General features: G+C 37.5%; 2 protein-coding genes across 4 annotated transcripts; one reads left to right on the top strand and one right to left on the bottom strand.

Annotated features, from left to right (window-relative positions):
* Positions 1-1,012: 1,012 nt before the first annotated feature.
* Positions 1,013-12,136, top strand: LOC104242916 (argininosuccinate lyase, chloroplastic). Its single transcript, XM_070172260.1, has 7 exons — positions 1,013-1,412; positions 2,450-2,713; positions 2,956-3,072; positions 3,900-4,048; positions 10,476-10,767; positions 10,965-11,129; positions 11,665-12,136. The coding sequence occupies exons 1-7, from the start codon at positions 1,059-1,061 to the stop codon at positions 11,920-11,922; spliced, it is 1,599 nt and encodes a 532-aa protein (XP_070028361.1). The 5' UTR covers positions 1,013-1,058; the 3' UTR covers positions 11,923-12,136.
* A 237-nt stretch (positions 12,137-12,373) lies between these two features.
* Positions 12,374-24,221, bottom strand: LOC104213353 (kinesin-like protein KIN-4C). 3 transcript variants are annotated; one of them, XM_009762849.2, is made up of 28 exons: positions 24,017-24,221; positions 23,417-23,531; positions 23,099-23,245; positions 22,678-22,824; positions 22,353-22,505; positions 22,060-22,259; positions 21,761-21,927; positions 21,447-21,571; positions 20,677-20,713; positions 20,458-20,549; positions 20,270-20,386; positions 19,927-20,040; positions 19,757-19,837; positions 19,481-19,667; positions 19,225-19,325; positions 18,480-18,578; positions 18,285-18,398; positions 18,002-18,118; positions 17,837-17,917; positions 17,221-17,292; positions 17,024-17,143; positions 16,765-16,850; positions 15,181-15,231; positions 14,855-15,076; positions 14,600-14,765; positions 13,563-13,658; positions 13,053-13,481; positions 12,374-12,927 (listed from the first exon to the last, which is right to left on the bottom strand). In XM_009762849.2, exons 3-28 carry the CDS (start codon positions 23,225-23,227, stop codon positions 12,589-12,591), a joined length of 3,642 nt encoding a protein of 1,213 aa, XP_009761151.1. In that variant the 5' UTR covers positions 23,228-23,245; positions 23,417-23,531; positions 24,017-24,221; the 3' UTR covers positions 12,374-12,588. The 3 variants fall into 3 exon arrangements, with proteins under 3 accessions (XP_009761151.1, XP_009761152.1, XP_009761150.1); XM_009762850.2 differs by lacking the exon at positions 23,417-23,531 and having other exon boundaries at positions 23,099-23,259; XM_009762848.2 differs by lacking the exon at positions 23,417-23,531.
* Between the last annotated feature and the right edge of the window lie 704 nt (positions 24,222-24,925).

Below are 24,925 nucleotides of genomic sequence, written 5' to 3'. Positions count from 1 at the left end.
TGAAATTCAAATTAAAGAAAAAACTATTTTTACCTAATTTAACTAATATTTCCTAAAATTTCCACATGGCATTTTCTTAACGCGACACATGGCAAATTCTCATGGTTGACTTCTTTCCTTTTAATAATAGATAGATATCTATGCTTCAGTTTCGGTTAGAAAAATCAGATTGGTTTCTATTATAAAATTGATAATAAAAATAGGAATTTTCATAAAACACTACAATTTAGAGCCTAACTACCATAAGTAATTATAATTTGCCTAATTATCATTCGTAGCTAATATTCAATTGTTATCATCTTATTCACATGAATACAACCAAGATGAAATACAGAAAAATAGAATGCTCTCGTTGAGTCGAACTCAAGACCTCCACTTACTAAGTGGGTGCTCTAACCAACTGGGCTATGAGAGCTCGATGCTATCTTGTTTTAGTTCAAAATAATTAATCTCTTGTTTCAGCACTACATGTGGATTTGCTATAAAATTTAAAAATCTCTAAGTGTATGCATGTAAGTGAGTCTCTATTCGATATATACAAGAATACAAATGGTAATTTTCTGAATGTATAGCTATAAATGATAAATATAATGTATGTTTTTGAGTCGCGTAAGTTTTCCTACTAAAAACTGTTGATACATGGGATGAGGGAGCATAGCACAAATGCATGTAGCAATGATTGTTAATTTGGAAAATTGAATCATAACAATAAAACTGAAGTATGAAATGTATAGCATATACTTCTCAAATCTTACTTATAGGACTCTCTTAACCTTTTTTAGGAGCCAAAGTTTTAATTCAATTAAGACTGTATAACACTTGTAAAAAATTTAATAATGAAAAATTAAGATTGGTTGTACTTTTTATATAGTTTTAAAAACGTAAAATTTTATAATTTATTCTTAAATTTAATGTTTACTCTTGTACTTGTAATAAGGTATTTAGTTCAAAGTTGTTTGTACCTGGAATAAAAAACACAACTTATTTATACATACATATAGACTGTGACTGCAGTTATAGTTTTGTTGGTGTCAAATTGCGCCGCCGGGGGATAATCAATGGAGTCACTGTTACTCTCTTCCCCAGCCTCCTCTTCTTCCTCTTTGTCAATCTCCCCCATTTCCTCTCCAACCAAACACGCCCTAATTCTTCCTAAATCCCAAAACCTCTCCTTCTCTTCCCCTAACTCCATTGCTCGCCTAGCATTGCTCACCTGCGCCGCGCAGCAGATGAACAACTCTCCACCACCCTCTACGGCGGCTGCAAAGGAGGTGAAATTATGGGGCGGCCGTTTCGAGGAGAGTGTTACAGATGCCGTTGAGAAGTTCACTGAGTCCATTTCCTTTGATAAGGCTCTTTATAAACAGGATATTATGGGTAGTAAAGCTCATGCCTCTATGCTCGCTAAACAGGTTAAATTTTTAACTTTTCTTTTAATGTGTATTGCCAAGATTGATTTTTTTATTGTAAAAGTTGATAAATTTGTTGGATAATCAAGTGGGTTACATAAATTATAGTATATTTTTCTTTTAATGTGTATTGCCAAGATTAATTCTTTTATTGTTTAAGTTGATTAATTTGTCGGATAATCAAGTGTGTTACTTTGTAATTTATCTGGATTTACGATAAAAGAATCAATCTTTAGCATTTTTGGGTAGTAAAGCTCATTCATCAATGCTCGCAAAACAGGCTAAATTTTCTTCTTCTTTTTTTCTTTTAATGGATACTATCGAGATTGAATTTTTTTGTTAAAGTTGATTAATTTGTTGGATAATCAAGTGGTTTATCGATGTTGTGTTCTCATTTTCTATTTTAAAACATAAAAGAGCAGCAGTTGAGTACTATAAATACGTAGTTTTTGTATGTTTTTCTTCCTTTAGCGGAAGTTGTGAGCTAAAAGTAGAAGAGACTATCAATGAAGTTTGACGAGAACCATGAAGTCTCGGGTTTAAATGCTAGCAGAGAACAAAGAACACTTGGTGGTTTTATTCACATCTGCCTACGCTTGGTGGACAAACTTATCGGCTACCTGTGCCGGTGGGAGGAATAGCAGGTATCTGGTAGAATAATCGAGATTTGCACAAACTGGCGCAATCACCATCGTCATCCTAAAAGAGAAAATGATAGAAGAGGCTGACAATAATTTCTGTTTATTGTACAAGTTGATTGATTTGTTGGAAAATCAAGTGGGTTACTTTACAACATCCATAATTTAGCTGTTGAGTACTACAATTACCAGTTTATGTATCTGTATGTTATCCCTTTGTTTTCCTTCTTTAGGGAAGGTTTGAGCTAATAATGGATCAAGTGAAGAAGTGAAAAAAGAGAGATGTTTTTACTTTGGCGGTTGGGGGGTGGACGAGCTGGTTAATTGTGTTATTTTATTTCAGTGAGGGGTAAAGGGGTCTTAATATGCATGCAAATTTAGTAATTTACTTGTATGTTGCAGGGATTGATGAGTGATAGTGATAGAGATACTATCCTAAAAGGTCTTGAAGAGATAGAGAGGCAAATAGAGGCAGGTGAATTCTTATGGAGGACGGATAGAGAGGATGTGCATATGAACATTGAAGCAGCGCTTACTGATTTAGTTGGTGAACCTGCCAAAAAGCTACATACTGCCAGGAGTAGAAACGATCAAGTTGCTACTGACTTTCGCTTGTGGTGCCGTGATGCTATTGACAGCATCATTTCACGCATTAGGAATCTTCAGGTCATTTGTTTTTCTTGTCTGTTTTGTCAATTATTATCTTTTGGAGGTCCAATAGGAACACTATTAAGTTCAACATATAGCCGTGAGTTTGTATGCTGTATATGGTCAGCAACCATGAGTTTGTATTCTCATGATTCTTCATATTGTGGGAAGAAATGGTGAATTGGCAGCAAAATTGAACAGTTTGTGTGGTGCTGAAAAGTTATTATGCACTCATGTTTTTATTGCAACATAACCTGCAGACGGCACTGGTTAAACTAGCTCTCCAGAATGAGGGTCTTATTGTTCCTGGATATACTCATCTGCAAAGGGCACAACCTGTTCTGTTGCAACACCTTCTCTTAGCATACGTTGAACAGGTAAGTAGAATTGCCTATCAATTATCATTTATAATGTCATATACTTGCTACATTTATCATCATAGGAAGCCTGAGTAAGTGAAGAAGTGTTGATAGATCGATTACTTGAAACTCTTGTTTATGCATGAAAAGAGATTTTTTTTTTTTAAATTCTTGCTTGTGACAAGTGGAGCCTCAGACAATACCACGAACATTTACATCCATTTCCCTTCGCAATTTATTGTCTTTTTACCTCACAGACTTCTATTTATTTTGAAATAGTTAAAACCTGTCCATTTGAAATTTTGAATTAGCTTGCTGACAGAGTATCAGATCTTTCAAAAAGAAAAATCCATTTTGCATTGACAGTACCACGTGGAGCATTTTCTCCTACTTGTTTGTTGAGGGCCTTTTTCCTCCATTGGCAAGTGTACCTCTCACTTGCTTGTTCCAATGAGGCCCTCAACATAATTGCAGACTAGAATTTCTGTGAAGGAAGTATCTGGTCGTTTCTTGATGATGTTGTGCAAACTGTTTCAACCATTGTTTTTTAGCTGTTTTCCTTTTCTTTCTCTCTTTTTACCTGTTTTTCCTTCTAATTTTTTTTTTGGATATTTTTAAAGACATTTGTTTTTCCCCTCTCCTAAGGAGAAGATCCTTTTGAGTGCCAAATGGTAGAAATATCACTTTGCTGATTGTATATGTCACTGCTTTCTGTACTTGCTTTGTTGTTCTTCCCTTTGGATCTCATGTGAGCCGGCTTGTTCAATAGCTTCATTTAGCTGTGCTGGAGTTTAAGAATATTAAACCTACATATTGCTGACGACAGAAGAATGATTTCTTTGTAGCTTGAGCGTGATGCTGGCCGCTTGTTAGATTGTAGAGCAAGGCTGAATTTCTGCCCTCTAGGTGCATGTGCATTAGCTGGCACTGGTCTTCCCATTGATAGGTTTATGACTTCTGATTCATTGGGGTTCGCTGCGCCAATGAGGAACAGGTACTAATGTATGATAGATATATTGCATCTAATTACATGCTTAATAGCAATGGAACTTGCAACCTTTATTGAACCTCTACTTTGTAGTTACAGACGTACTTTTCTTTCTCTTTCCTTTTCTTCAGAAGGGTTGCTGCAGGGGGTGGGGAAAGAGAAGGAATTGTACTGTACTAATCTTTATACTTAGGGAATCAAGATATAACTGATAGTGGCCTACCGAATTTGGCCCTGATAAGCTAAAGTCCCAAGCTAATTGACGTCAGTAAACTAATGAGCAATGGGAAAACCCAGTGTGCTTCCATGAGGATTTTTGGAAGAAGAAACACTTAATGTTACAGTGTTGTCTCGTGCTTCTGTTGTAATATTTGCTCTTATCCTCTGTAAATCCTCTCTGTCTTTTGACTTTGTTTAATAGACTTGACGTAGTACCCTTTTTTTTGGGTAACTAAATTGTATCAATCACCAAGTAACCAATAAGTATCCACAGCTAAGCTACAAGCCAGCTTGCTGTCAAAAATGGATAATCAGACTCTATTACACTATTACACTGCTATGCACTTTTTCCAGCTAAGTAAAAGAATATCATATAAAAAGCACTACTTTAATATTCCGTACCTAGAAAGAATAGAAAGCTACTTTTTAGCTCTCAGGCACACTCCCCGAGGAGCCTGAGTACAAGAATTTTTAGCTTTCCATGAACACCATTAGACATCCCTCGAAATTCCGACCACTCCACTGAATCTTTTCCGACGAAGCAGCCTCCACGCGCCGCCACGCGAGGCCCTTTCCGACGACCTTTCCCCCACGCGCCGGGCGCGTGAGCCAATTTCCGGCAGCTTTTCAAAAAAAAATTTTTGGACAGCTTCCTTTATTGCTAATTCCGACCAGATTGTTACAATTTTTTCAGATTTCCGACGACTTTTATTTTTGCGGGAGCGGGAAACCTCTGTTTTGGCCCAAATTTCAGTTTCTTTTACCTCAACAGCTCAACTGTGATGACCATCAAATACTCCTTATAATTTCCATAACCTGAACAGCTGGGTTGTACAATATGGGAGACAACCAAATTTATTTCAACGCAGGATTCAAATCTTTTGACATCACCAGATGGAATTCCAACAAAGAGGTATGGTTCGAATGGGTGGAGAGAAGCCGCAGCATGATGAGACGTTCATCCATGGGCAGAAAGGTAATGGAATGGATTTGTTTTGTATTTAAAGAAGCGTCGAAAGATCAAATGAATTTAGTGAAGCGATGGAAGTGCAAGGAACATATGACAGAACATTTCTGTACCAGGAAATTCAATGTTCATGGAAGATACATGAGCATTCTGTCACTGAAGGGAGAAGGGAGGTCTGTTATTATAATTCCAGAGTTAGCCTTGAATGCAGGTTGGAAAGACATAGCAGCTAAGATAGAAAGATTCATACATCAGACCCCCAAAATGAATCCCATAGTCCCACCTAGAATCACGGTGGACAACTACCCTTATGTCAAAGCAATCAAGGAGAGTAAATGACAATCCAATACCCTTCGAGAGGCAAAGGTCAGCATAAACAATGGAGATATCTCTGTTGTGGAACCGACAGGTAGCGAGGATTCTGGTTTACTAAAAAGATGCATTGTCGGGTTTTTTGGGAAAGAAATCAATGAGAGACCCACTTTAGCAGACATAAGGCGATGGGCTAGTGCGTCATGGAACAAAGCATATGGAGTAAACATGTATGAAATGACAGGCAACATGTTTCTTTTTGAATTTCCAAACAGATTCATGGCGGAGCAGATTATGCAAGGAGAATGGAGTTGGAAAAAGTTCAAGCTTCATCTGGAATGATGGAGTCATACTGCTGGATGCATTCCAAACTCACAAATCGAGGAAACATGCTGGATTAGAGCCATGGGGATTCCTTTACATCTATGGTCACAAAAGATCTTCAAAGAAATAGGAGATCTCTGTGGGGGATGGATAGCTACTGAAGAAGAAACTGATCTCAAAAATCATCTTAAGTGGGCAAGAATTAAAATTGTTGGTGATGACAGAAAGACTCCCAATGAGGTTGGGATTGAAAGAGACTGTATCAAATTTTTCATCCCAATCTGGGCTGAAAGACAAACAAGATATGAGCTGAAGATGCAAGAAAACAAACAATGTTTTGAAATAGAGAGATATTTGAACAATCAAGTGGGGTGCACCATATTGCAAAACACTGATAAAGGAAAGGCAAGTGTGCAACTTACACAAGGTTCGAGTTCGATGAATCAGAGCAGTAAAGTGACAAACAACGAGCTGAAATCCTATGACTCCGACTTGGCTGCACAAGTCATTTTTAGTGATCTCTCGTGTGAGTTTTCTGATGATATTAGGCTGAAGCCTTGTATTGAGGAAATGGGAGGACCTTCTTACCTGGGGGCAAAAGAGTCCACTCCAGGGGATCCAATCCCCAATGAAAACCTTGAAAGTATGCCAAAGGCAACATTCAACAGCTGCAGTCAGCCAGAAGGTGGAGCAAAGATAGCAAGACTGGAACAGAAGGCATGGGAGCAGAGCATAAACACAAATATGGGGGAAGATCAAGTTGGAAGTGTTTTGGAACAACTAAAGCACTTTAGCTCTATCCAAGATTGAGAAATCGAGGAGGTGAATCCTATAGCAGTTCAACAACACAATCCATTAATGGATAAAGACATGGATGCAACACTATGGGTCCATCAAAATATGATCAAATTGAGGAAAATGTTTGGAGTAGATTTTCAAGGCCATGAAGAAGAAGCATTGGAGTTGTTAATGCAAATTTACAGTTGCAGACAGGTTAGAAGGGTGGAGACAGAGTTGGAGGTGAAGAAACAAAGATTCAAAGGATCACTGGAATTAAAAGGTTTAACTTCGTTTGATGTCAAATTCAAGAGTGACGGGAAAAGGAGTAGGGGAAGAGATCTATCAATCATTTCAATATGAAGATCAAAGTAATTTCCTGGAATGTAAGGGGTTTAAACGACAAGAAGAAAAGGGAGATCATAAAAAGTCAAGTGCAGAACTGGAGGGCAGACATTATATGCATGCAAGAGACAAAAGTGGAGGGGGATATTAAGGAAATAATCAGTCAAATATGGGGTGGTAGATGGGTGAGGTATGCAAGTTTAGAAGCTAGCGGCACGAGAGGGGGGAGTTTGTTATTATGGGATTGCAGAGTATGGAAAGGGAGGTGTTACAGACTGGTGCATACACTTTGACTTGCAAGTTCGAGGCTCTTTTACAGAATTTTCAATGTCACATAACAGGAGTGTATGCCCCAAATTGTAGAATAGAAAGGAAAATAGTATGGAGAGAAATTGGTGCAGTGAGGGGATTGATGGAAGGTCCTTGGGCGGTTTGTGGCGATTTTAACGTTACAAGGTACCCTTCTGAAAAACGGGAATGTTCAAGGAGGTCCAAAGCGATGGTGGAATTCTCGGATTTTATAGAAGATATGGAGTTGATAGATCTACGACTTGAAGGAGACTACTATACTTGGTTCAAAGGGGACAATCATACAGCCGCTTCAAGAATTGATAGATTTCTCATTTCAGAAGAATGGGATGAAAGCTTCAGAAACATCAAGCAAACTATCCAACAAAGGTTGATTTCGGACCATTCACCTGTGGCTCTATACTGTGGTGCGTGGGAACAAGCTAAATCATACTTTAAGTTTGAAAATTGGTGGCTGAATGTGGAAGGTTTTGATGACAGAATTAGAGACTGGTGGACATCTTTTGAATTCTCAGGAAGACCAGATTACATTTTAGCTTGCAAGTTAAAAGCTCTTAAGGGCAAGCTAAAAGAATGGAGCAGAGTTTATGAAGGTAATTTGGGACTGCAAAAAACAAAATTGCTAAGTCAACTAGCAGGTTTTGAGACAATACAACAACTAAGAGCGCTGACAGAGGAGGAATCAGTGAAGAAAGCAGCTACTCTAATGGAGATTGAGGAACAACTCAAGAATGAAGAAATTGTATGGAGACAAAAATCAAGAGCTCTGTGGCTCAAAGAAGGGGACAGGAATACAAAATTTTTCCATCGCACTGCAAATGCACACAATAGAAACAACAATATTGATCAACTAATGATTCGACATGAAGTAGTCGAGGATCCAGACAGAATAGAGATTGAGATAACTGAATTCTACAAGGAGTTATACAAAGAGCCTGAAGAGTGGAGACCAACGGTCAATTTCGAAAATAGCCCAAGAATTTCTGAATCAGAAAGGGAGTTTTTACAGAGTAACTTTGAGGAACAAGAAGTTTTGACCTGTCTGAAGATGTGTGTAAGTGACAAGGCCCCAGGTCCAGATGGATACACAATGGGTTTTTCAAGAAAGTGCTGGGACATTTTGAAGGAAGACATCATGGCGGCCTTCAACAACTTCCATTCTCAGGAGATGTTTGAGAAAAGCTTCAGTGCAACATATATAGCTTTGATTCCAAAGAAGACAAGTGCGAAAGAATTGAGAGATTTCAGACCGATCAATCTGATAGGGAGCTTCTACAAATTGCTCTCAAAAGTCTTAACCGAAAGACTTAAGAGGGTGGTAGGGAAAATTGTCGATGTTCAACAAATGGCTTTCATCAAAGGAAGACAAATAATAGATGCAGTGTTGATTGCCAACGAAGCTGTGGATTCAAAAATCAAAAAGAAGGAACCTGGAATCTTATGCAAATTAGATATTGAGAAGGCCTATGATCATGTAAATTGAAGCTTCCTACTCAGAATGTTAGAACTAATGAGTTTTGGGCAGAAATGGAATAGATGGATGAAATTTTGCATATCTACCGTAAAATTCTCCATTCTCATAAATGGATCTCCTAAAGGTTTTTTCCATTCACACAGAGGTCTAAGACAAGGTGATCCTTTATCTCCCTTTCTATTCATTATAGCCATGGAAGGATTGAACAACATGATCAAAACGGCTAAAGTCAGTGGATGAGTTAAAGGTTTTGAGGTAAACAGGAGTGGGACAAACAATCTAGAGATCACACATCTCCAATATGCTGATAATACTCTAGTCTTCTGTGATGCCGAAAAGGACCAACTTAGATTCCTAAGAATCATTTTGGTCTTATTTGAGGGAGTCTCAGGATTACACATCAACTGGAGAAAGAGCAATATTTTTCCCATTAATGAAGTTAACAACATGGAGCAACTGACACAGATATTGGGAGGAGAAGTTGGGTCCCTACCAACTGTTTATCTTGGGATGCCTCTTGGTGCAAGATCCAAGTCAAAAGAAATCTGGAATTCAGTCATAGAAAAGTGTGAGAAGAAGCTGTCAAGATGGAAATCACAATACCTATCATTGAGGGGCAGGCTAGTTCTAATCAACTCAGTATTAGACTCACTTCCTACTTATATGATGTCTTTGTTCCCAATTCCAGCAGGCATTTTACAGAGATTGGACAAACTTCGAAGATCATTCCTTTGGCAAGGTAATAAGGAGAAAAAGGTCTTCCAATTAGTTAAATGGAAGACACTCACAATGGCGGGAGATAACAAGATTAGCTGACCTTTACAAAGAGCTGGAAGCATTTAAAGGATTACAGGAAGGTTTTGATTCACTTTGGTGGAAGAGGCACAACAGAGGGGTTTACCGGGTGAAGGATGCATATAAGATTTTGAATCATAATAATCAACAGGTGGACCCATGGCCTTGGAAACATATATGGAAAACAAAGATTCCATACAAGGTAGCTTGCTTCACTTGGCTACTAGCAAAGGAGGCGGTATTAACCCAGGATAATCTCATAAAAAGGGGAATTTCTCTGTGCTCAAGATGTTTTCTGTGCGGGGAAAATGCTGAAACTGTCACACATTTGTTTCTACATTGCAAGATTACAGACCAACTATGGAAAATCTTTATTAGTCTTAGGGGTATTTCATGGTCAATGCCATACATGCTTAAAGATGTCCTTTATAGCTGGGAAGAAGCTGGAGCTGAAGCAACTAGTAGAGATAGATGGAGGACTGTCCCGGCTTGTATCTGGTGGACAGTTTGGAGGGAAAGGAACGCTAGATGTTTTGAAGATAGAAGCAATCCAGTGCAGAAGATCAAACTCAATTGTATTCTTCTTTTTTGTTTTTGGTGCAAACAGATTTACATAGAAGATACATTGACAATCATAGACATAGTAGGATCTTGCTAGGTCTCGAATTAGAACATCTACTAATCCTCTCCATGTAAATTTGGTTTTCAGTGCAACCTATGTACTGATGTTTTTAATATATACAATAGTTACCAATTCAAAAAAAAAAAAAAAAAAGAATATCATCATCTATCTTCCTCTCTATTTCTTACCATTACTTTGTGTGTTAGATTAATCTGCAATCACATTAATTTCTTTCTTGCTATTGACATCTGGATTTTTCAATTATGGTGACAATGTTTATGTGCAATAGCATTGATGCAGTTTCAGATCGAGATTTTGTGCTGGAGCTTCTTTCTGCTAATTCCATCACTGCCGTCCATCTCTCTCGCCTGGGCGAAGAATGGGTATTATGGGCATCTGAAGAATTTGGCTTCTTGACCCCTAGTGATTCTGTTTCCACTGGAAGCAGTATAATGCCTCAAAAGAAGAACCCAGACCCAATGGAGCTTGTTCGTGGAAAATCTGCTAGAGTCATAGGGGACTTAGTTACACTTCTTGTGTTGTGCAAGGGACTTCCTCATGCGTACAACCGGGATTTGCAGGTAAAGTGCTTTCCTGGAAACTCTGCACCAACGATAGATGGTCAGAAAAAATCCCGTTAGCAGTTTCACTTCTTAGGAAGTTCCTGTTACACCACGTCTCCCCTCTGAATGCACATATGTATATACATCTTGACAATATTTTCTGTGTTTGCATAATTCTCACTTTTAGTTATTTTTCCTCGTTTTATGTTAAATAGGAAGATAAGGAGCCCGTATTTGACAGTGTCAAGACAATAGTTGGGATGCTCGAGGTCTCAGCAGAGTTTGCACAGAATGTTGCCTTTAACCGAGAGAGAATACAAAAGGCTCTACCGGCTGGTCATCTTGATGCCACTACACTAGCTGATTACCTTGTGAAAAAGGCAAGTGATTTTTGGATCCTTGACTTCTACGTTTTCCCTTGTTACTTTGATCTATCATTATTAGTGGCTTTCTAAAACTACAGTCCTGTCAGGAGATAGATGACAATTGTAAAGGAAGTAGTTCTTATGCTGAAGTGGCTTTTAGCCCATGACAGAAGGAAACTTTTGCCAAATTTTTCCTAATGAATCAATATCTTTTGGCTTTACTCAAATTGAGGCTTCAGTTCAGATAATGGAATACGAGGTTTTCATTTGGAGTCCCCTTTCAGCATCCTCTAGTATCCAGAACGTCTTTTACAAATTGTGCATCAAACATAGGCCTTCCTTTTCCAACTAAGAGTAGCCTTGGCATTTTGTTCCCCTCGTGGATTTACAAATTAGTACATACCTCTGGGTTGACTAATAAACTCGTCACTTGGTAGAACTAGTTGGTTCTTTCCTAGTTTGTTGCAGCAGTTAATTATTTGTAGAATAAGAAATCCTTCAGCTTAGCTTTTCTCTCTTAATGATGATGAAGTTGGGATTTTTCCTGCAGGGAATACCTTTCAGAACTTCTCATGACATAGTTGGGAGGTCTGTCGCTTTGTGTGTTTCCAGAAACTGTGAGCTTCAAGACCTTAGCCTTGACGAGTTGAACAGTCTAAGTCCGGTATTTGACAAGGATGTCTACGAGTTTCTGGGGGTTGAAAATTCAATAAAGAAATTCAGATCATATGGCTCCACTGGTTCAGAATGCGTTGCTGGTCAGCTTGATTACTGGATTGATAAGCTTAATATCAGCAGAGAGAGTTAATTTTGGAGAGCTCGTCGCAGCTTGTAAGAATTTTGGAGGCCTTGGTCGAAGAGCGATCATAGCTACTGTTTCCCTAACAGAATTTTGTAATCTCACTAGAGATGTATTTATGTGATTATCTTTCACTTGAAATACTAGTAATTGAGAGCAAGCAAAAAGAATATTGAATTATTGGAAATCAGTAGAGATATAAAAAGAAAGTAGAATTTTATTACCGTATGAGATATAAATTATTGGAAATCAGATTTTTTTTACAATACTTCACCATGGATATCTATAGTATCAGATAGCAAGAAGTCAAAACTACAAAATTTATCAGATTACTAGAAATCAGTCTAACTTCCCTTGAGATAATGTTACGAACATTGATTATCCAGAACTTGTTTTTAACATGCACAAAAACTAGGTGTTATGTTGCTTCATGTGAAATAAAACTTGAGCTTCTTCACACTGAAAAAACAATCAATTTCACTTAAATATTGGAGTAAGTTTGGAGGATCACTACAGAGACGCTCTTCAGATTAGAGACCTCCCAATCAATTGAGGCAACTCCTTTTCAGGTTAGGAAAAGATTAGCCATTAAAAAAGAAAAACAAGTGGCAGAACATCGTGATCAAATCAACCTATACATACAATTTGAGTCGAAAAAATACAGAACTCATTCACTCAATTTTCTTTTCCATCCGATGTGTTTGCCGGCCGGTGAGGACTTGTAGCAGAAGCTGGATGTGTTATCTGGTCAAATGGATCACTAGTCTCAGAATTCCTCTCTCTCAAAGTGTTGTTTCCATTTGTTAACGCAGAACGCATGGATCTAGGTAGTTTTAATGGAGAAGTACTATCAATCTCATTAACCTTGTTTTCTGTTACTGATGCATCAGCACTGCCCGATTGGGATGGTTTTATTGGGGCATCTGCATTACTTGCTGTAGGAGCAGGAACAAGTTGGATAACAGATTTCCCCCATTTCTTCCGCTTGTCAGGTTTTGGTGCTTTTGATTTCGCCTGTAGGATTGCAAAAGTAAGAAAAGGTAAATTGCATGAATCCACATTATTCTGTAGAAGGAACTTGAATACATGCTTCTAGCCAAGAACAAAAACTGAAAAAAGAGAGTTACAGGATTGCTTACCAAGGTGTTTCCAATATCTGATAGAGCCTTTCTTCTTGTTTCACCCTTATCCTTTGCCTCCGTAGGCTTTTCAGAAAGGGCATTCTGAAGAAGCATGGCACCTTGAGATGCCAGCATTTGACGCTTCTCAGTTTCATCAATTTCCAATGTGTTTCCCTCGTCACCTACAGTATCCAAAGAGGGCAATTGGTTGTCCTCCTTTGATACCACTCTGTTGCTGCATTTGTTAGGGAGACAACGACATGATACCCCACAGGAAACATCTTCACCCCGGCATTCACATCTAGATGTCTTGCATTCAGACTGTTTACTGCACGAACAGCATGTACCATAATCAGTGCCAGTTCTGCCCTGGTCACAGTCTGAATCCGATGTATCCATATCTTCTAGGTTCCATCCCCCACTGTACAGTAAGGAACTCCGGTTTCCCTGTAGAAAGACACATGGTTAGCAACTCCTAATTTGTGAACACCCAAAACTGATAAATTATCAAGAGTCCGAGATATATGCCTTTTGTCTCAGGTCATAACCATGACCGTCAATGTTACTTTGCACATTACAGCCGGAGTTGTTTGTCCTTCCCTTGTGGTGTTCTAATGCCAATTTCTGTAAGCAATCCAAACAAGAAAACAATTTAATGCAGGAATATGAAATATTATGCTTTTAAATTCTGTCACAATCCCAATTGAGAAGGTAAAGGTCATATCAAGAGCAGAAAACAACTCTGTCAGTAATGCAGCACATTCACCAATCAAACATCTGTAACTTTTATACTTTTCTGAAGACTACCAACTTGCACAGGAAGTAGAATTACAATCTATATTCATGTCCCCCTATTCCCAACATGTAGGAAGATACAGTATGAAGTTCCCTGTTATTCAGTAGGCACTTGTAAACGTTCTTGAACTCAATTGGCACAGACATAACAAAGTATGCTACTCAGGTCTGATTTGATGCAAATGCAAAAAGAGCGGCAAATTTAAGCAAATTAAGATGAAGACATACTTAGTATGCTACTAAGTAGAATTATAATCTATATTCATGTCCCCCTATTCCCAACATGTAGGAAGATACAGTATGAAGTTCCTGTTATTCAGTAGGCATTGTAAACGTGTTTTCTTGGTAACTCAATTGGCACAGACATAACAAAGTATGCTACTCAGGTCTGGTTTGATGCAAATGCAAAAAGACCGGCAAATTTAAGCAAATTAAGATGAAGACGATGCATTGCTCAAAAAACATTCTCCACTTAAACTCTTTCATATTCATCAGTTCCTGCTAAACAAGAGATGTATAATCCTTCAACATCTGTACTCCGTATAAAAATAGCTTACATCTCGCAAACCTCCCAGGGAAAATAATAGTGAGAAAAAAAGAGTGCAGGGACTTCAAACATAAAGACTTTCCTTATTAAAGAAACCTTGACAATATTAAAACTCGCCTTAGTAAAAGATTCAACAATTAATAAACTCAATACTTAAGGTCAAGCAAGTGCCTAGACTTGAAAAATAAATAATTATGCTAATTCGATTAAAAAATGTACTGACCATCAACTTCTCCTGCTTAATCAGTTCACTATTTTGCAACTCTAGCTGTCTCAGTTCACTCTTTTGCGACGCTAACTGTCTGACCAAATTTACGACTTTTTCCTTCGACACCATGATTTCAGCATCCTTTTCTCTGCATTCAACTTCTTTATCCCTTAGCTGGCATCTAGGGGAAACCAAGACCAAGACAACAGTTACAATCTGTTTCAGGAAAGTTAGCATCAGCAAAAACCTGCAAATTTTAAATGCATTTACCTAGAAGATGATGTGAGGTTAAATAAAAAGTTCATAATATTTTTTGCATCAGCAAGAGACCGAACTTGGTTCCATCTTCCCCTACCACTAAAGGTACGTTGTTCACGCTCTTCTGCTTCCGACAACTGTGATGCCATGGAAACAAGTGTGCTAGATGAAGTGGCAAGCATGTTTTCAAGTGCACTTATCCTGGAACATCTTACACTCGGAGACATGCAATCACTGTGAAAGCAATTACATAGGAGTAATTATGTTAATAAGGCCATACACAATATAAATTCAGAACGAATGCAGTTGAAAGAAATTACTGCCATTAAAAGTTTTACCTCAAGTTTTGCAACTTCAACTCTGCAACCTCATTGGCCATTCTTGATCTCCTGCAGTTCAAAATATCACATAAAATTATCAAAAGAAACAAAAGTTGCACTGCTATATCTAATTTTAATGTTTTGTTTTATTAGTTTATTTATTTAATAAAGAGCACTGCTATCTCTGATATCCAAGCTATGTAACAAATACTGAAGAAATACCACTGCTAATAGAAATATGGAATATGAAATAGTGTGTTGAGAAACTGAATCCCTGAATCCTTGGTGTCAATGCTATAAAATATACTACACTATGAATCTAACTTTTATATACTGATCTATAATCACTAAATGAAATTTATACAAAAAAAAAAAACATGAAATATTCAAAGATCATAGCCATTGCTGAGCCTTCATATCCTGCACCAATCTTGGCAAGTTAAGACTTGATATAGTTTCCAAATGCAGAGAGTAATTGACTGAATATGACTGAATATTTTTTGACAAGGAGAGAGTAATTGACTGAACATAAGTAGAACAATATCGGACTACCAAGAAGGAGCTAAGATCGTGTATAATGGTGAAGTGGGTGGTTGGTAAGAATGGAATCTTGTCCATTTAGATACCCATGGACAGAACAAATACAGGCCAATTCAATTCCTGTTTCCCCAACAAAGTAAGAGATCATCTTGGTATTACTATGTGATATGGGTGTTAAGTAAAAAGAAAACAAATCCCAGTCCCAACGATCATCCCATGAACTTTACATGATAAACCCAGACATTGCACCACTCACCAAATGCTAGCTCTCAGAAACATAAAGATGTCAACTGTCCTAACTGCCAAGTTGATTATTTTTTAATAACCGAGAAATCTGTTTAGGGATAGGACCAACAGCAGCCTCAGAAACTCGAGAATAATGAATCTGCCCCTCTATCCTTCTCCACTGCACAGAACTCGAACCTATGACCAAGTCACAATTCCCTCAACCCTTGTGACCTGAACTAAGCCCTAGGGGCCCTAACTGCCAAGTTGATTGATCACTTGTGAACATTTCAAATGCTACAACTCCTAATGCTACTATCTCTACCATCACCTTAGCTCTAATTTACAACAACATCATCTAACATACCAGCTATATTCCCACATGTGGGGTCTGGGGGTAGTATGTACGCAAACCTTACCCCTACCTAGTGAAGGTAGAGAGACTGTTTCCAATAGACCCTCAACACCTTAACTCTAATTTATAAACCTATATTATGCATAAGTCATTGATGTCCTGATTGCACCTTCCCACTACAGGAGGATTTCGAAGATGCATCAAATGGTGAGATCAGCCAGTAGTTGATTGATACTATCCAAAAAAAATGGATTCCCTTAAATGCAAAAGATTGAAAATAGTACATGCATACAATCTGGGCAGAAAGGAAACAACCTAAAAACTTTCAAGTGCTAAATAGAAAAATTTGACGGTTAAACCCAATAAATAATAAAAGGGTCTAAGATTAAAAAAGTTCACAAATTATCATTAAAGCCTCGTTAGTGATAATTAGTGTTTTTGTATGACAAATTCATCCAATCATAAAGAATTGACGAACTTACTCTTGCATCTGACGCTCATATTTGGATCGCACTTCATGCACCCGTACAGTAACTTCAAGTTCATGTTCAATTGCTTGCATCAATGCCTGTATTACAAAACAAATAATTAACTGGTTGCAAAAGCTTAGGTTCCCAAGGTCTTTGATGATAGATTCTATGAACAAGAAGAATGGACTTGTAAATTCTCTGTAGAAAGATTTGAAGATAGTTTTAAATGGCAAACAATTTATGATGAAAAACATGTTCTGGGCACCGATACCTGGAATCCTGCGGCACTAGCAGCATGACCTGCCATATCACGTGATGTTTTTCGAGACTCTAGCAACTCCTTAAGTCGTTTACTGGCCATTGCAGCCTCTTCAGTTTTCCGCTGCAACACCTGTATACCATTTAAAGGTAAGCCATGTAATACTTTCCGAGCTGCATGGTTAACAAACTCCAAGAGGAAATCTTTACCATCTTTTGCCTCTGGTTCAGTGCCATGAGCTTATGCATCTCATATTCGTTCCTTCTTCCCTCTTTCTTAAGCTGTTGAGACAACACATGACAAAGTTAGTCACAAAAACATGAACTTCACAGCAATAAAAGGAAGTTTACCCTCTGGAGACAAGATATTATGCTATATCTATCTTCTTTGAAAAGCAAGAAAATGAACAAAGTTTCTCATATAGAAGGACAAAGTCACTGCACGTTAATTAAAGTCAAAGAAAAAAGTCACTGCACGTTAATTAAAAGAGAATATGCTCTATTAGATGATTAAATAAAATAGGGATGTTAGACACCTATCAAACATAAGAGAGACTTGTGATATTTCCTAATCAGTCCAACAATGAAAAAGAATGTATAATTCAAAATGGCAGCATGCACACACATGCACGCACACACATACACACATACACACACGCAGAGGATCAGATATTCTACTTCTAACTGCAGGAACCGAATTTATTTATGAAAGGTGTGTTTCTGAATTTTCATGGGCAGCTAGAAAATTTAGGATTACAGCTTAAAACGAATGCAAGCTTCATACATAAAATTATGAATTATAGACTCATAACTAAATCAATAATACCTGAAGGACCTCCTTTTCCCTTGATGCTTTCCACAGCCTGAACTGCTCAGATTCTTGTTTTATCTTTTGCTGTAATTGAACCTAGATGCAGAAAAATGAGTCAGCTGCATGAGAAGAAATGTTCTTTTACATTCAAAAGTTCCTGATATATATAATAGTTAGTACCTTCTGTGACTTAATTCTGTGGATTTCATCCTGAAGACGTTTTGCTGCATCATCACTCTTCTGTTTTTGCCTCAAAAGCTGTGATTGAGCATCCTGCTTCTTCTTCAACTCAGCAACCTGCAGATGCAATGAATTATGAGGCAGTATGTATCATTGCACAGTTTCTGTTATTTCCCTTCTGCTAGGTGGCTGGAGGATTGAGTTGAAGAGAAAGATAATAAACCATCGCCGCATCTAAGAGCTAATGTCTTCACTGATCGGTGCATATATATAATAAGCCTACCTGTGCTTCTAGAAGATTTAATTTCTGAAGATAGTCTTGCTTCAGCTTTTGAGCACTTTCATCGGAATTTGATGAAATGTTAGAAAGGTTGCGCTGAAGAGCTTCAATTTCTTTCTGGATCAGAGTGGAAAATCAATAGTAAGACAAGGGCAAATCATGAATAAACTTTCGGTGTCAACAGATAGAGCATTTTACCTGCAGAACGCTCTTTTCTTTTTCCAACTCATGGACTTTCTTTTCGTAGTGTTCCTTAAGAACTGAGGTATCAATTGCCGTGAACCTCTTCATTTCAGCCTTTAGTGGATGAGACAATAAGTTAGGAGAGGGAAGTAAGAAAGTACTTTATTAAGCAGCAATGACAAGTAGTGAATATATTTCTTTGAAATTGTTGTTCACACTAGAACCCAAGAGTTACATCCAATAAAAAATTTAAAGGGACAAAAAGCTTGCAAAACTAATAAATGAATAAACCTATCTCCACTTTACGATCTTTACTCCCTCTTAAATGCTGTCTGATGATTTAAACAGAAGTACGAATTAGTCAAGTCCTACCACCTTTCCTTTAAAGATAACACCTATTACAATGATACTAAGAATTAAGAAAGACCAGCATCATCATGATGTTATCAGATAGGTTAGTTTGACAACATATTCAAGCACAGTAGGTCATTAGTCAAAACTAGGCACATACAGAATGTTCTGTCAAAACAGCTGAGGACATTACTAGATCTCTCTAGCTTTCACCATCTTAGGGAGATCCCTCTCTTAAGTCCCAGAAGTTTCTCAAAGTATTAAGCTTAGGCAGCTTGATTTTCTAGCAAAGACTACATAATTAAAGAACCAGCAATAGAAGAGCAAGTATTATCAAAAGAAATTGTTCTGCTCCTTACTGAATTGCCAGAAAGTAACTATAAAACCGCATCAGGATTAGCAAAATTACCTCCTTCTGTTCAAGTTTTTGGTCCAACTCCTTGAGCTCCATATCCAATTTTTCTTGAAGAGAAGAATGTTCAAGCTCTTTCTCCTCGACTTCAGCCTCACCTTTACACAGCAAGTTTGGCATCAGCCAATTAGTTACCTCATAGGGCTTGGAGAAAGAAATTACTATTGGAATTAAACAAGACAAAGATATATAGCAAAGGGAAAAATACTCAGAATGGTTATTGCCTATCACGCATTAGCTAAAAGCTGCTTACCACTAGTATCTACACTTTTAATGTCAGAATCCTCCGAACATGAATCCTTGGATAGAAGCTCAGCATAGTCTAATCCAAGATAGTCAACAGGTTCACCATGCTTTGAACTACTAGAGCTTTGTAAGTGAAGCAACTCTGCCTCTAGTTGTTGAATTTTGGTCACATATTTTTTGACCAAGTCCAAATCCTGGAGAAAGGGACCTCCAGAACCCAAATCAGAAATTCTGTGAATTTACAAATAACACGAAAAAAGTTTCAGTAGAAATTGAGCCAAACCTGATCAGAATGGTCTATCTCATTCCAAGGTCGACCATTTTTTGCAGATTCGATCTTCAAAATTAGTCTATCCCTTTCAACCTGTCATAGCAGATCCTTATTAGACATTTCTAGCATCGAGCCATTTCACAATTAAGTTAAAATATTTTGCTAATGTTAACTAAACAAACCTGCGCATCAACAGCACATTTTGCTAAATGTTCGCAGCTAATCCGACGTTCTTTAAGCTCCTTCCGTAGCTCTACATTGCTTGCTTCAAGCAAAGAAATCTTATCCTTGAGAATCTGCTCAACAAACACAGAGACTCAACATTATCAAAGGACAGTACTGACACGTCAAATATCTCTTGCCAAGCACATCCGTCCAGGCCCCTTATCCTGTTTCTTTGAAAGGGTTGGAGCAGACAGATATTATAGTAAAACGTCATGAATAGTACTAATTGTCTCCACTACGCACAGATGATCTTAGGAAATGCTGAAAACACCAGTCTTTGCTCACTAAGGAATATTTTACCTGGAGTTCTTCAAGAGGTGCACCACAGTCTCCACGTACATAAAGAAGCTCAGCTTGCAATTGTTCAATTTGACTCCTCATTCTTTGCATTTGGGCTGCCATTGGGTCACGGTTGACCTACAAAACAGGGATACGTTCAGAAACAATACGAAACTTATGATGATCTTGTTAAGTAGATTGGAACTTACGATAGCTTTGTTCTGGATGTTGCGAGCACGATTTGCATACTTCAAAGTATTAAGGGTCTCCTCTGCATTGCTGTCAGCAGGACTGACACAAGCTTCATACATTTAAGAAGAACAAGAACAACATTAATTACAAACATATATTAACACAACTACAATGAAGAACTAGTAAAGTAAACAAATCAAGCAATAAATTTTACTGCCTCTAATAGTAAAGTATACCAATCATAACCGTCTTGCTGTTTCCTCCAAGTGAGTCCTGAAACAATTGTATGCACAAATTACTTTGTCAGAACATTTAAGTCCAATTACTAGCAATCATATAGTATCGGTTGCTCGTTGAGGAGAACCTCCTTATACAAGTGTCTGAGTTAGAGTTCTTGTGCTATATTTCTTTCATTTGGTTTCTCTTCAGATTAACACATTTTAGTGAGGTGACAGGACTTGTTGCTAACATGGAAAAGTCTACCATGTTCCTAGCAGGAGTTCAGTGGAGTGCAATGGTATATCATGCATGGAAGGCAAGGAACTGGACAATTTTCAAGGGAAAAACTGTAAATACAGAGTTAGTTCTGACACAGATAAAGGAGGAGACTATAGAGAGAATAGGGATAGCTCAATTGTCTAAAAAAGCTCGTAGATGTCAGAATATAATTCAGAGGATCACTTGTAATTAGCTTGCAATTGGAGGCCTAGTGTTTTACAATACTCTTCCTACAGCTAGAAGATGGTTGTGGAACTAGGTGCTCCCTAGGTGTATTGATTAATTTGTTTGTTAGTGTTACCAAAAAAAAATCTTCAATTGTTCTTTGTCTTCAAACGGACAAGCAGATTTAAGAGTTGGTTACTGACTGATGGCACCCAATATGATTCAGCTTAGTATATAATTACATTTAAAAGAAGGCATTCCAGAAAGTAATTATAACTGATAGTATAATTAAAGATTTAAGAAGTAAAAAGCAGAAACCAGCAAGGGCTGCAGAAATCCGTGCCTGTAAGAGACGTGTCAGCTTGCTATCTCTGTATGGGATGTGTGCACCTTCTTTCCGCTTCTTCTCATCACCAAGGGCACTTATTACATTGCCAAGAGCAAGCAATCCCCTGTTGATATGAATACCTGCACCGGAAAGATGAATACTGGATATGCACATTTTATTTTGAGAGCTATAGTTGAAGAAACAAAAATCTGGTAGCTGGGGTTATATGAGAGATTATCCATCTAGTCAGAAATGTCTCAACACAAATGGTAGTGTTACAAAATAAATAAATAGTTCAGTCAAATTTCCAAAAATATAATTGTCATTACCCTCTCGTAAACGCATCTCATCAGCTCCAGTTCGCTTTGCTCGCTCTGAACCAGCAAGGTCAACCAAATGAAGCTTGGCACATAATATGTCATCACCATCATCGTTCATTGAGCAATTAGCCATTCTCTTTTGTTCCAATGTAATTGTAAATATGGCATGAGATCGACTGTTGAAAGAAAAAGAACAGAAGGTATGTAACTCCACGACTAGATGAAGAAAACCACAAAATTTATTATAATAGAAACTTAAGTGGGATCCATTTCCACCAAAAAAAAATCATTTGTAAGGTGATGTACACCTTGACTGACTGTTCATCTTGGTGCTTCCGGTGGCACGAGACACGGATCCTCGCATCAGGAAGGACGCCATCTCTTCTTTTGTCCTAACTACTGCCTCCGTCACACCAGCCAGCGTAATTCCTCCATGAACAGTCTCCCGTATTTGAATGGGAACCCTAGCCGGCCCGTCCAGTAAATCAAACACCTCCTCTTTAAAAATCTGCAAGAATAAAAAAATTTAAGATGATCAGCATGTCATTTTTATCTTGCGAGGACATATATCTAATGAAATACCAGAGTTCTCTTTCTACACCTCAATGAAGGATACTCTGATCAGTAATTCTGTAGACTCCTTCATCACCTCCACTTTTGAGAATATAGTATTCATAACGTTTGGAATTACTCCGGCAGTCTGCTCTTCACCATTAAAGTTTGTTCCCATTGTATATGTTTTGCCAGAACCCGTCTTCAACACACATCATTGCAGAATGCATGCTTGTTAGTCTCATATGTCAAGATAGTACATTCAATCCAAGGACATAACCATATCAAATAGAGTTGTGTAAAATAGATAAAATGCAAGTAAGACTAGACCTAGGAAAACCACCAAGAAATGAGCAAAATTACTGGCATCTTACCTGACCATAAGCTAGCACAGTTCCATTAAAGCCGTGGAACAAGGCATCCACAAGTGGCAAAACGCACTCATCATAAATACGTGAAGATGGATAGCCCCCACTCCCGAATACATAATCAAATGTGAAGGCATGTGATCCAATTTGCACCTGTTTGTGGTCAAGAACATCAACAAAAGCCAAATCAGTTTACAGAGCATACTCGTGATGCAATCAAATATGATAGTTAAACTTCATTAATCCACCACATTGTACAATCAAATATGATAATTTAATAATTCAACACTGAACTACTAAAACTTTTGCAAATGCAATAAGTTCAATTATTTAAAATTAAAAATGCTCATCAGAACAAATGACCATTAAGCACATAAATATTGTACAATACAGACAGAATTCCCAATCTATATTTAATTAAGAGCACCTGTGATTCACCAGGGATTACTGTAACACAATCAGTGCATCCAATGAGAAGCTCAGAAGTAACCAGAGGTCTGATGTTCACGGCAACTCTCACGCACTGTGATGTGTCCTTGCCCTCGGAAGTCTCCATTGCCACTCAATGCCAACCCTAAAAACCCAGTTCTGAATCAGACCACACAATGAATAGCAGCAAAACAAAAGTTCCTCAAACAAATTACCAATTGAAAGAGTCAAAGGTTACAGTTGGGGTTTTCAAACCACATTTTCCATCTTTGAACAGACAATTCAGGAGAATTACAATAAATAACCAATATTCTACCTCCATTTCATGAATCAATCAAGGAGGCGCATAAATTTTCACTTGAGATTCAATCTCCGAAGATAAATACAAGGAATGAAACAAAAATTAGAGTTCGAAGACCACATATAAACATCTGCAAAAAACAAGATCCTCGATAAAATAACCTATTGAAACAGTCAAAATTTCCAAATAAAATTTCAAAACCACCTTTGCTTATCGGCAGTCAATAAATCACGAAAAATAGAATAAATAACCAAAAATTATACCTCTGTGCATCTAACAGTGACAAATTTGAACTCTTTAATACAATAAAAAATGCTGATAATGTTCAATTGGATATTCAAGCAGATTACCACTGGAAAAATCATAACAGTCCAGGTAGGGCTAAGAAAAAAAGCTACATTTTCCTACCACACATTCGCATATAAACACTAAAAATACAAAGACAAAAACAATTTCCACTCATAACTTAAAATCAGCAATTAGCACAAAAATGCTAAATCGTAGATTCAAAAAAAAAAAAAATCAGCCTTCTAGTTAAGGCTCCAAAACAAACCACATTAAAAAATGACCTAATTCTACCTCCACACATCTATACAAAAACACAAAAGAACTAACCTAGTGAATATTATAATAAGGAATTTGGATACAAATTTCGAATCAGAGATTCAAATGAAGTCAGTCCGGAGGTTGAGAAGATAGATTTGAGATGCCCGTTAAGGGTTCGAGAAGAGGGGAGTAGTAGTGTGGTGTTTGAAAAAAGTTGGAACAAAAGTGTGATGTTTTTGAAGGGCAATATATTCAAAATGAGGATCCCAACGTTACAATAAATTAAACTGAATTTGAAACAAAGACGCTTAGGTCCGAACGAATTCAAATTCGTCGAGTTTGTCACGTGCCTTGCGTGTGGCTATTACGACCCGTTTGAGGCTTTGGAGCTTGTAAAAAATATAAGCAGAAAATACGACACTTTTTGGGGGACGAAGTGCACAAATAGCCACTCTTAAAGGATTAGTCAGTATTTATTTTGTCCTAAAATTTCAACGAAATCTTAATTTCAGAATATTTATATCTTGAAAGTTGAACTAGAAAATTAAAATTCAGGATTCATTGGCTAATTCATTGGCTAGAAGATTAAAATTCAGGATTCCTAAATAAAGTCTGTTAGAGTGGATACTTGGTCTCATTTCTATCTTTTTAGGTGGTCTTTACTTTTGACATTTGCTTGCCCCATGAGCATAAAGGTTAAAAGTTGAAAGTGTTAGCTCATAGGGCAAGCAAAGGACAACACTTGTTAAACTTTAAATTCTGCCCATAGGGCAAATGGGAACAAAAATTTAAAATCGTCCACTTTAAGGATTATTTATGTACTCACCCAAATATAAAACCCTCAAAAGTCAATAATTTTTTACTTTTATGACGTTGATTAGGAATGAAATCTACTTTTATTAATGTTAATCTGAACGAATAGTAAAGCTTTGATGAAATATTGGTAATGATTTTTTATGCTATTTATGAATTCTACCA

Source organism: Nicotiana sylvestris, chromosome 4 (assembly GCF_000393655.2).
Source record: "Nicotiana sylvestris chromosome 4, ASM39365v2, whole genome shotgun sequence".
Classification (NCBI taxonomy): domain Eukaryota; kingdom Viridiplantae; phylum Streptophyta; class Magnoliopsida; order Solanales; family Solanaceae; genus Nicotiana; species Nicotiana sylvestris.
The sequence above is the reverse complement of the archived record's forward strand: the minus strand, read 5'-3'. Positions and strand labels throughout refer to the sequence as shown.

What these genes read in the sequence shown, in the direction of transcription:
- LOC104242916 (XM_070172260.1), top strand. Translation starts at nt 1,059, where the DNA reads ATGGAGTCACTGTTACTCTCTTCCCCAGCCTCCTCTTCTTCCTCTTTG. An exon ending in CCTCTATGCTCGCTAAACAG is followed by an intron (nt 1,413 to 2,449) that starts GTTAAATTTTTA and finishes TGTATGTTGCAG; the next exon opens with GGATTGATGAGTGATAGTGA. An exon ending in TCTTAGCATACGTTGAACAG is followed by an intron (nt 3,073 to 3,899) that starts GTAAGTAGAATT and finishes ATTTCTTTGTAG; the next exon opens with CTTGAGCGTGATGCTGGCCG.
- LOC104213353 (XM_009762849.2), bottom strand. Translation starts at nt 23,227, where the DNA reads ATGGAGACTTCCGAGGGCAAGGACACATCACAGTGCGTGAGAGTTGCC. An exon ending in TCAGAGTATCCTTCATTGAG is followed by an intron (nt 22,260 to 22,352) that starts GTGTAGAAAGAG and finishes TTATTCTTGCAG; the next exon opens with ATTTTTAAAGAGGAGGTGTT. An exon ending in ACATCCAGAACAAAGCTATC is followed by an intron (nt 20,387 to 20,457) that starts GTAAGTTCCAAT and finishes CCTGTTTTGTAG; the next exon opens with GTCAACCGTGACCCAATGGC.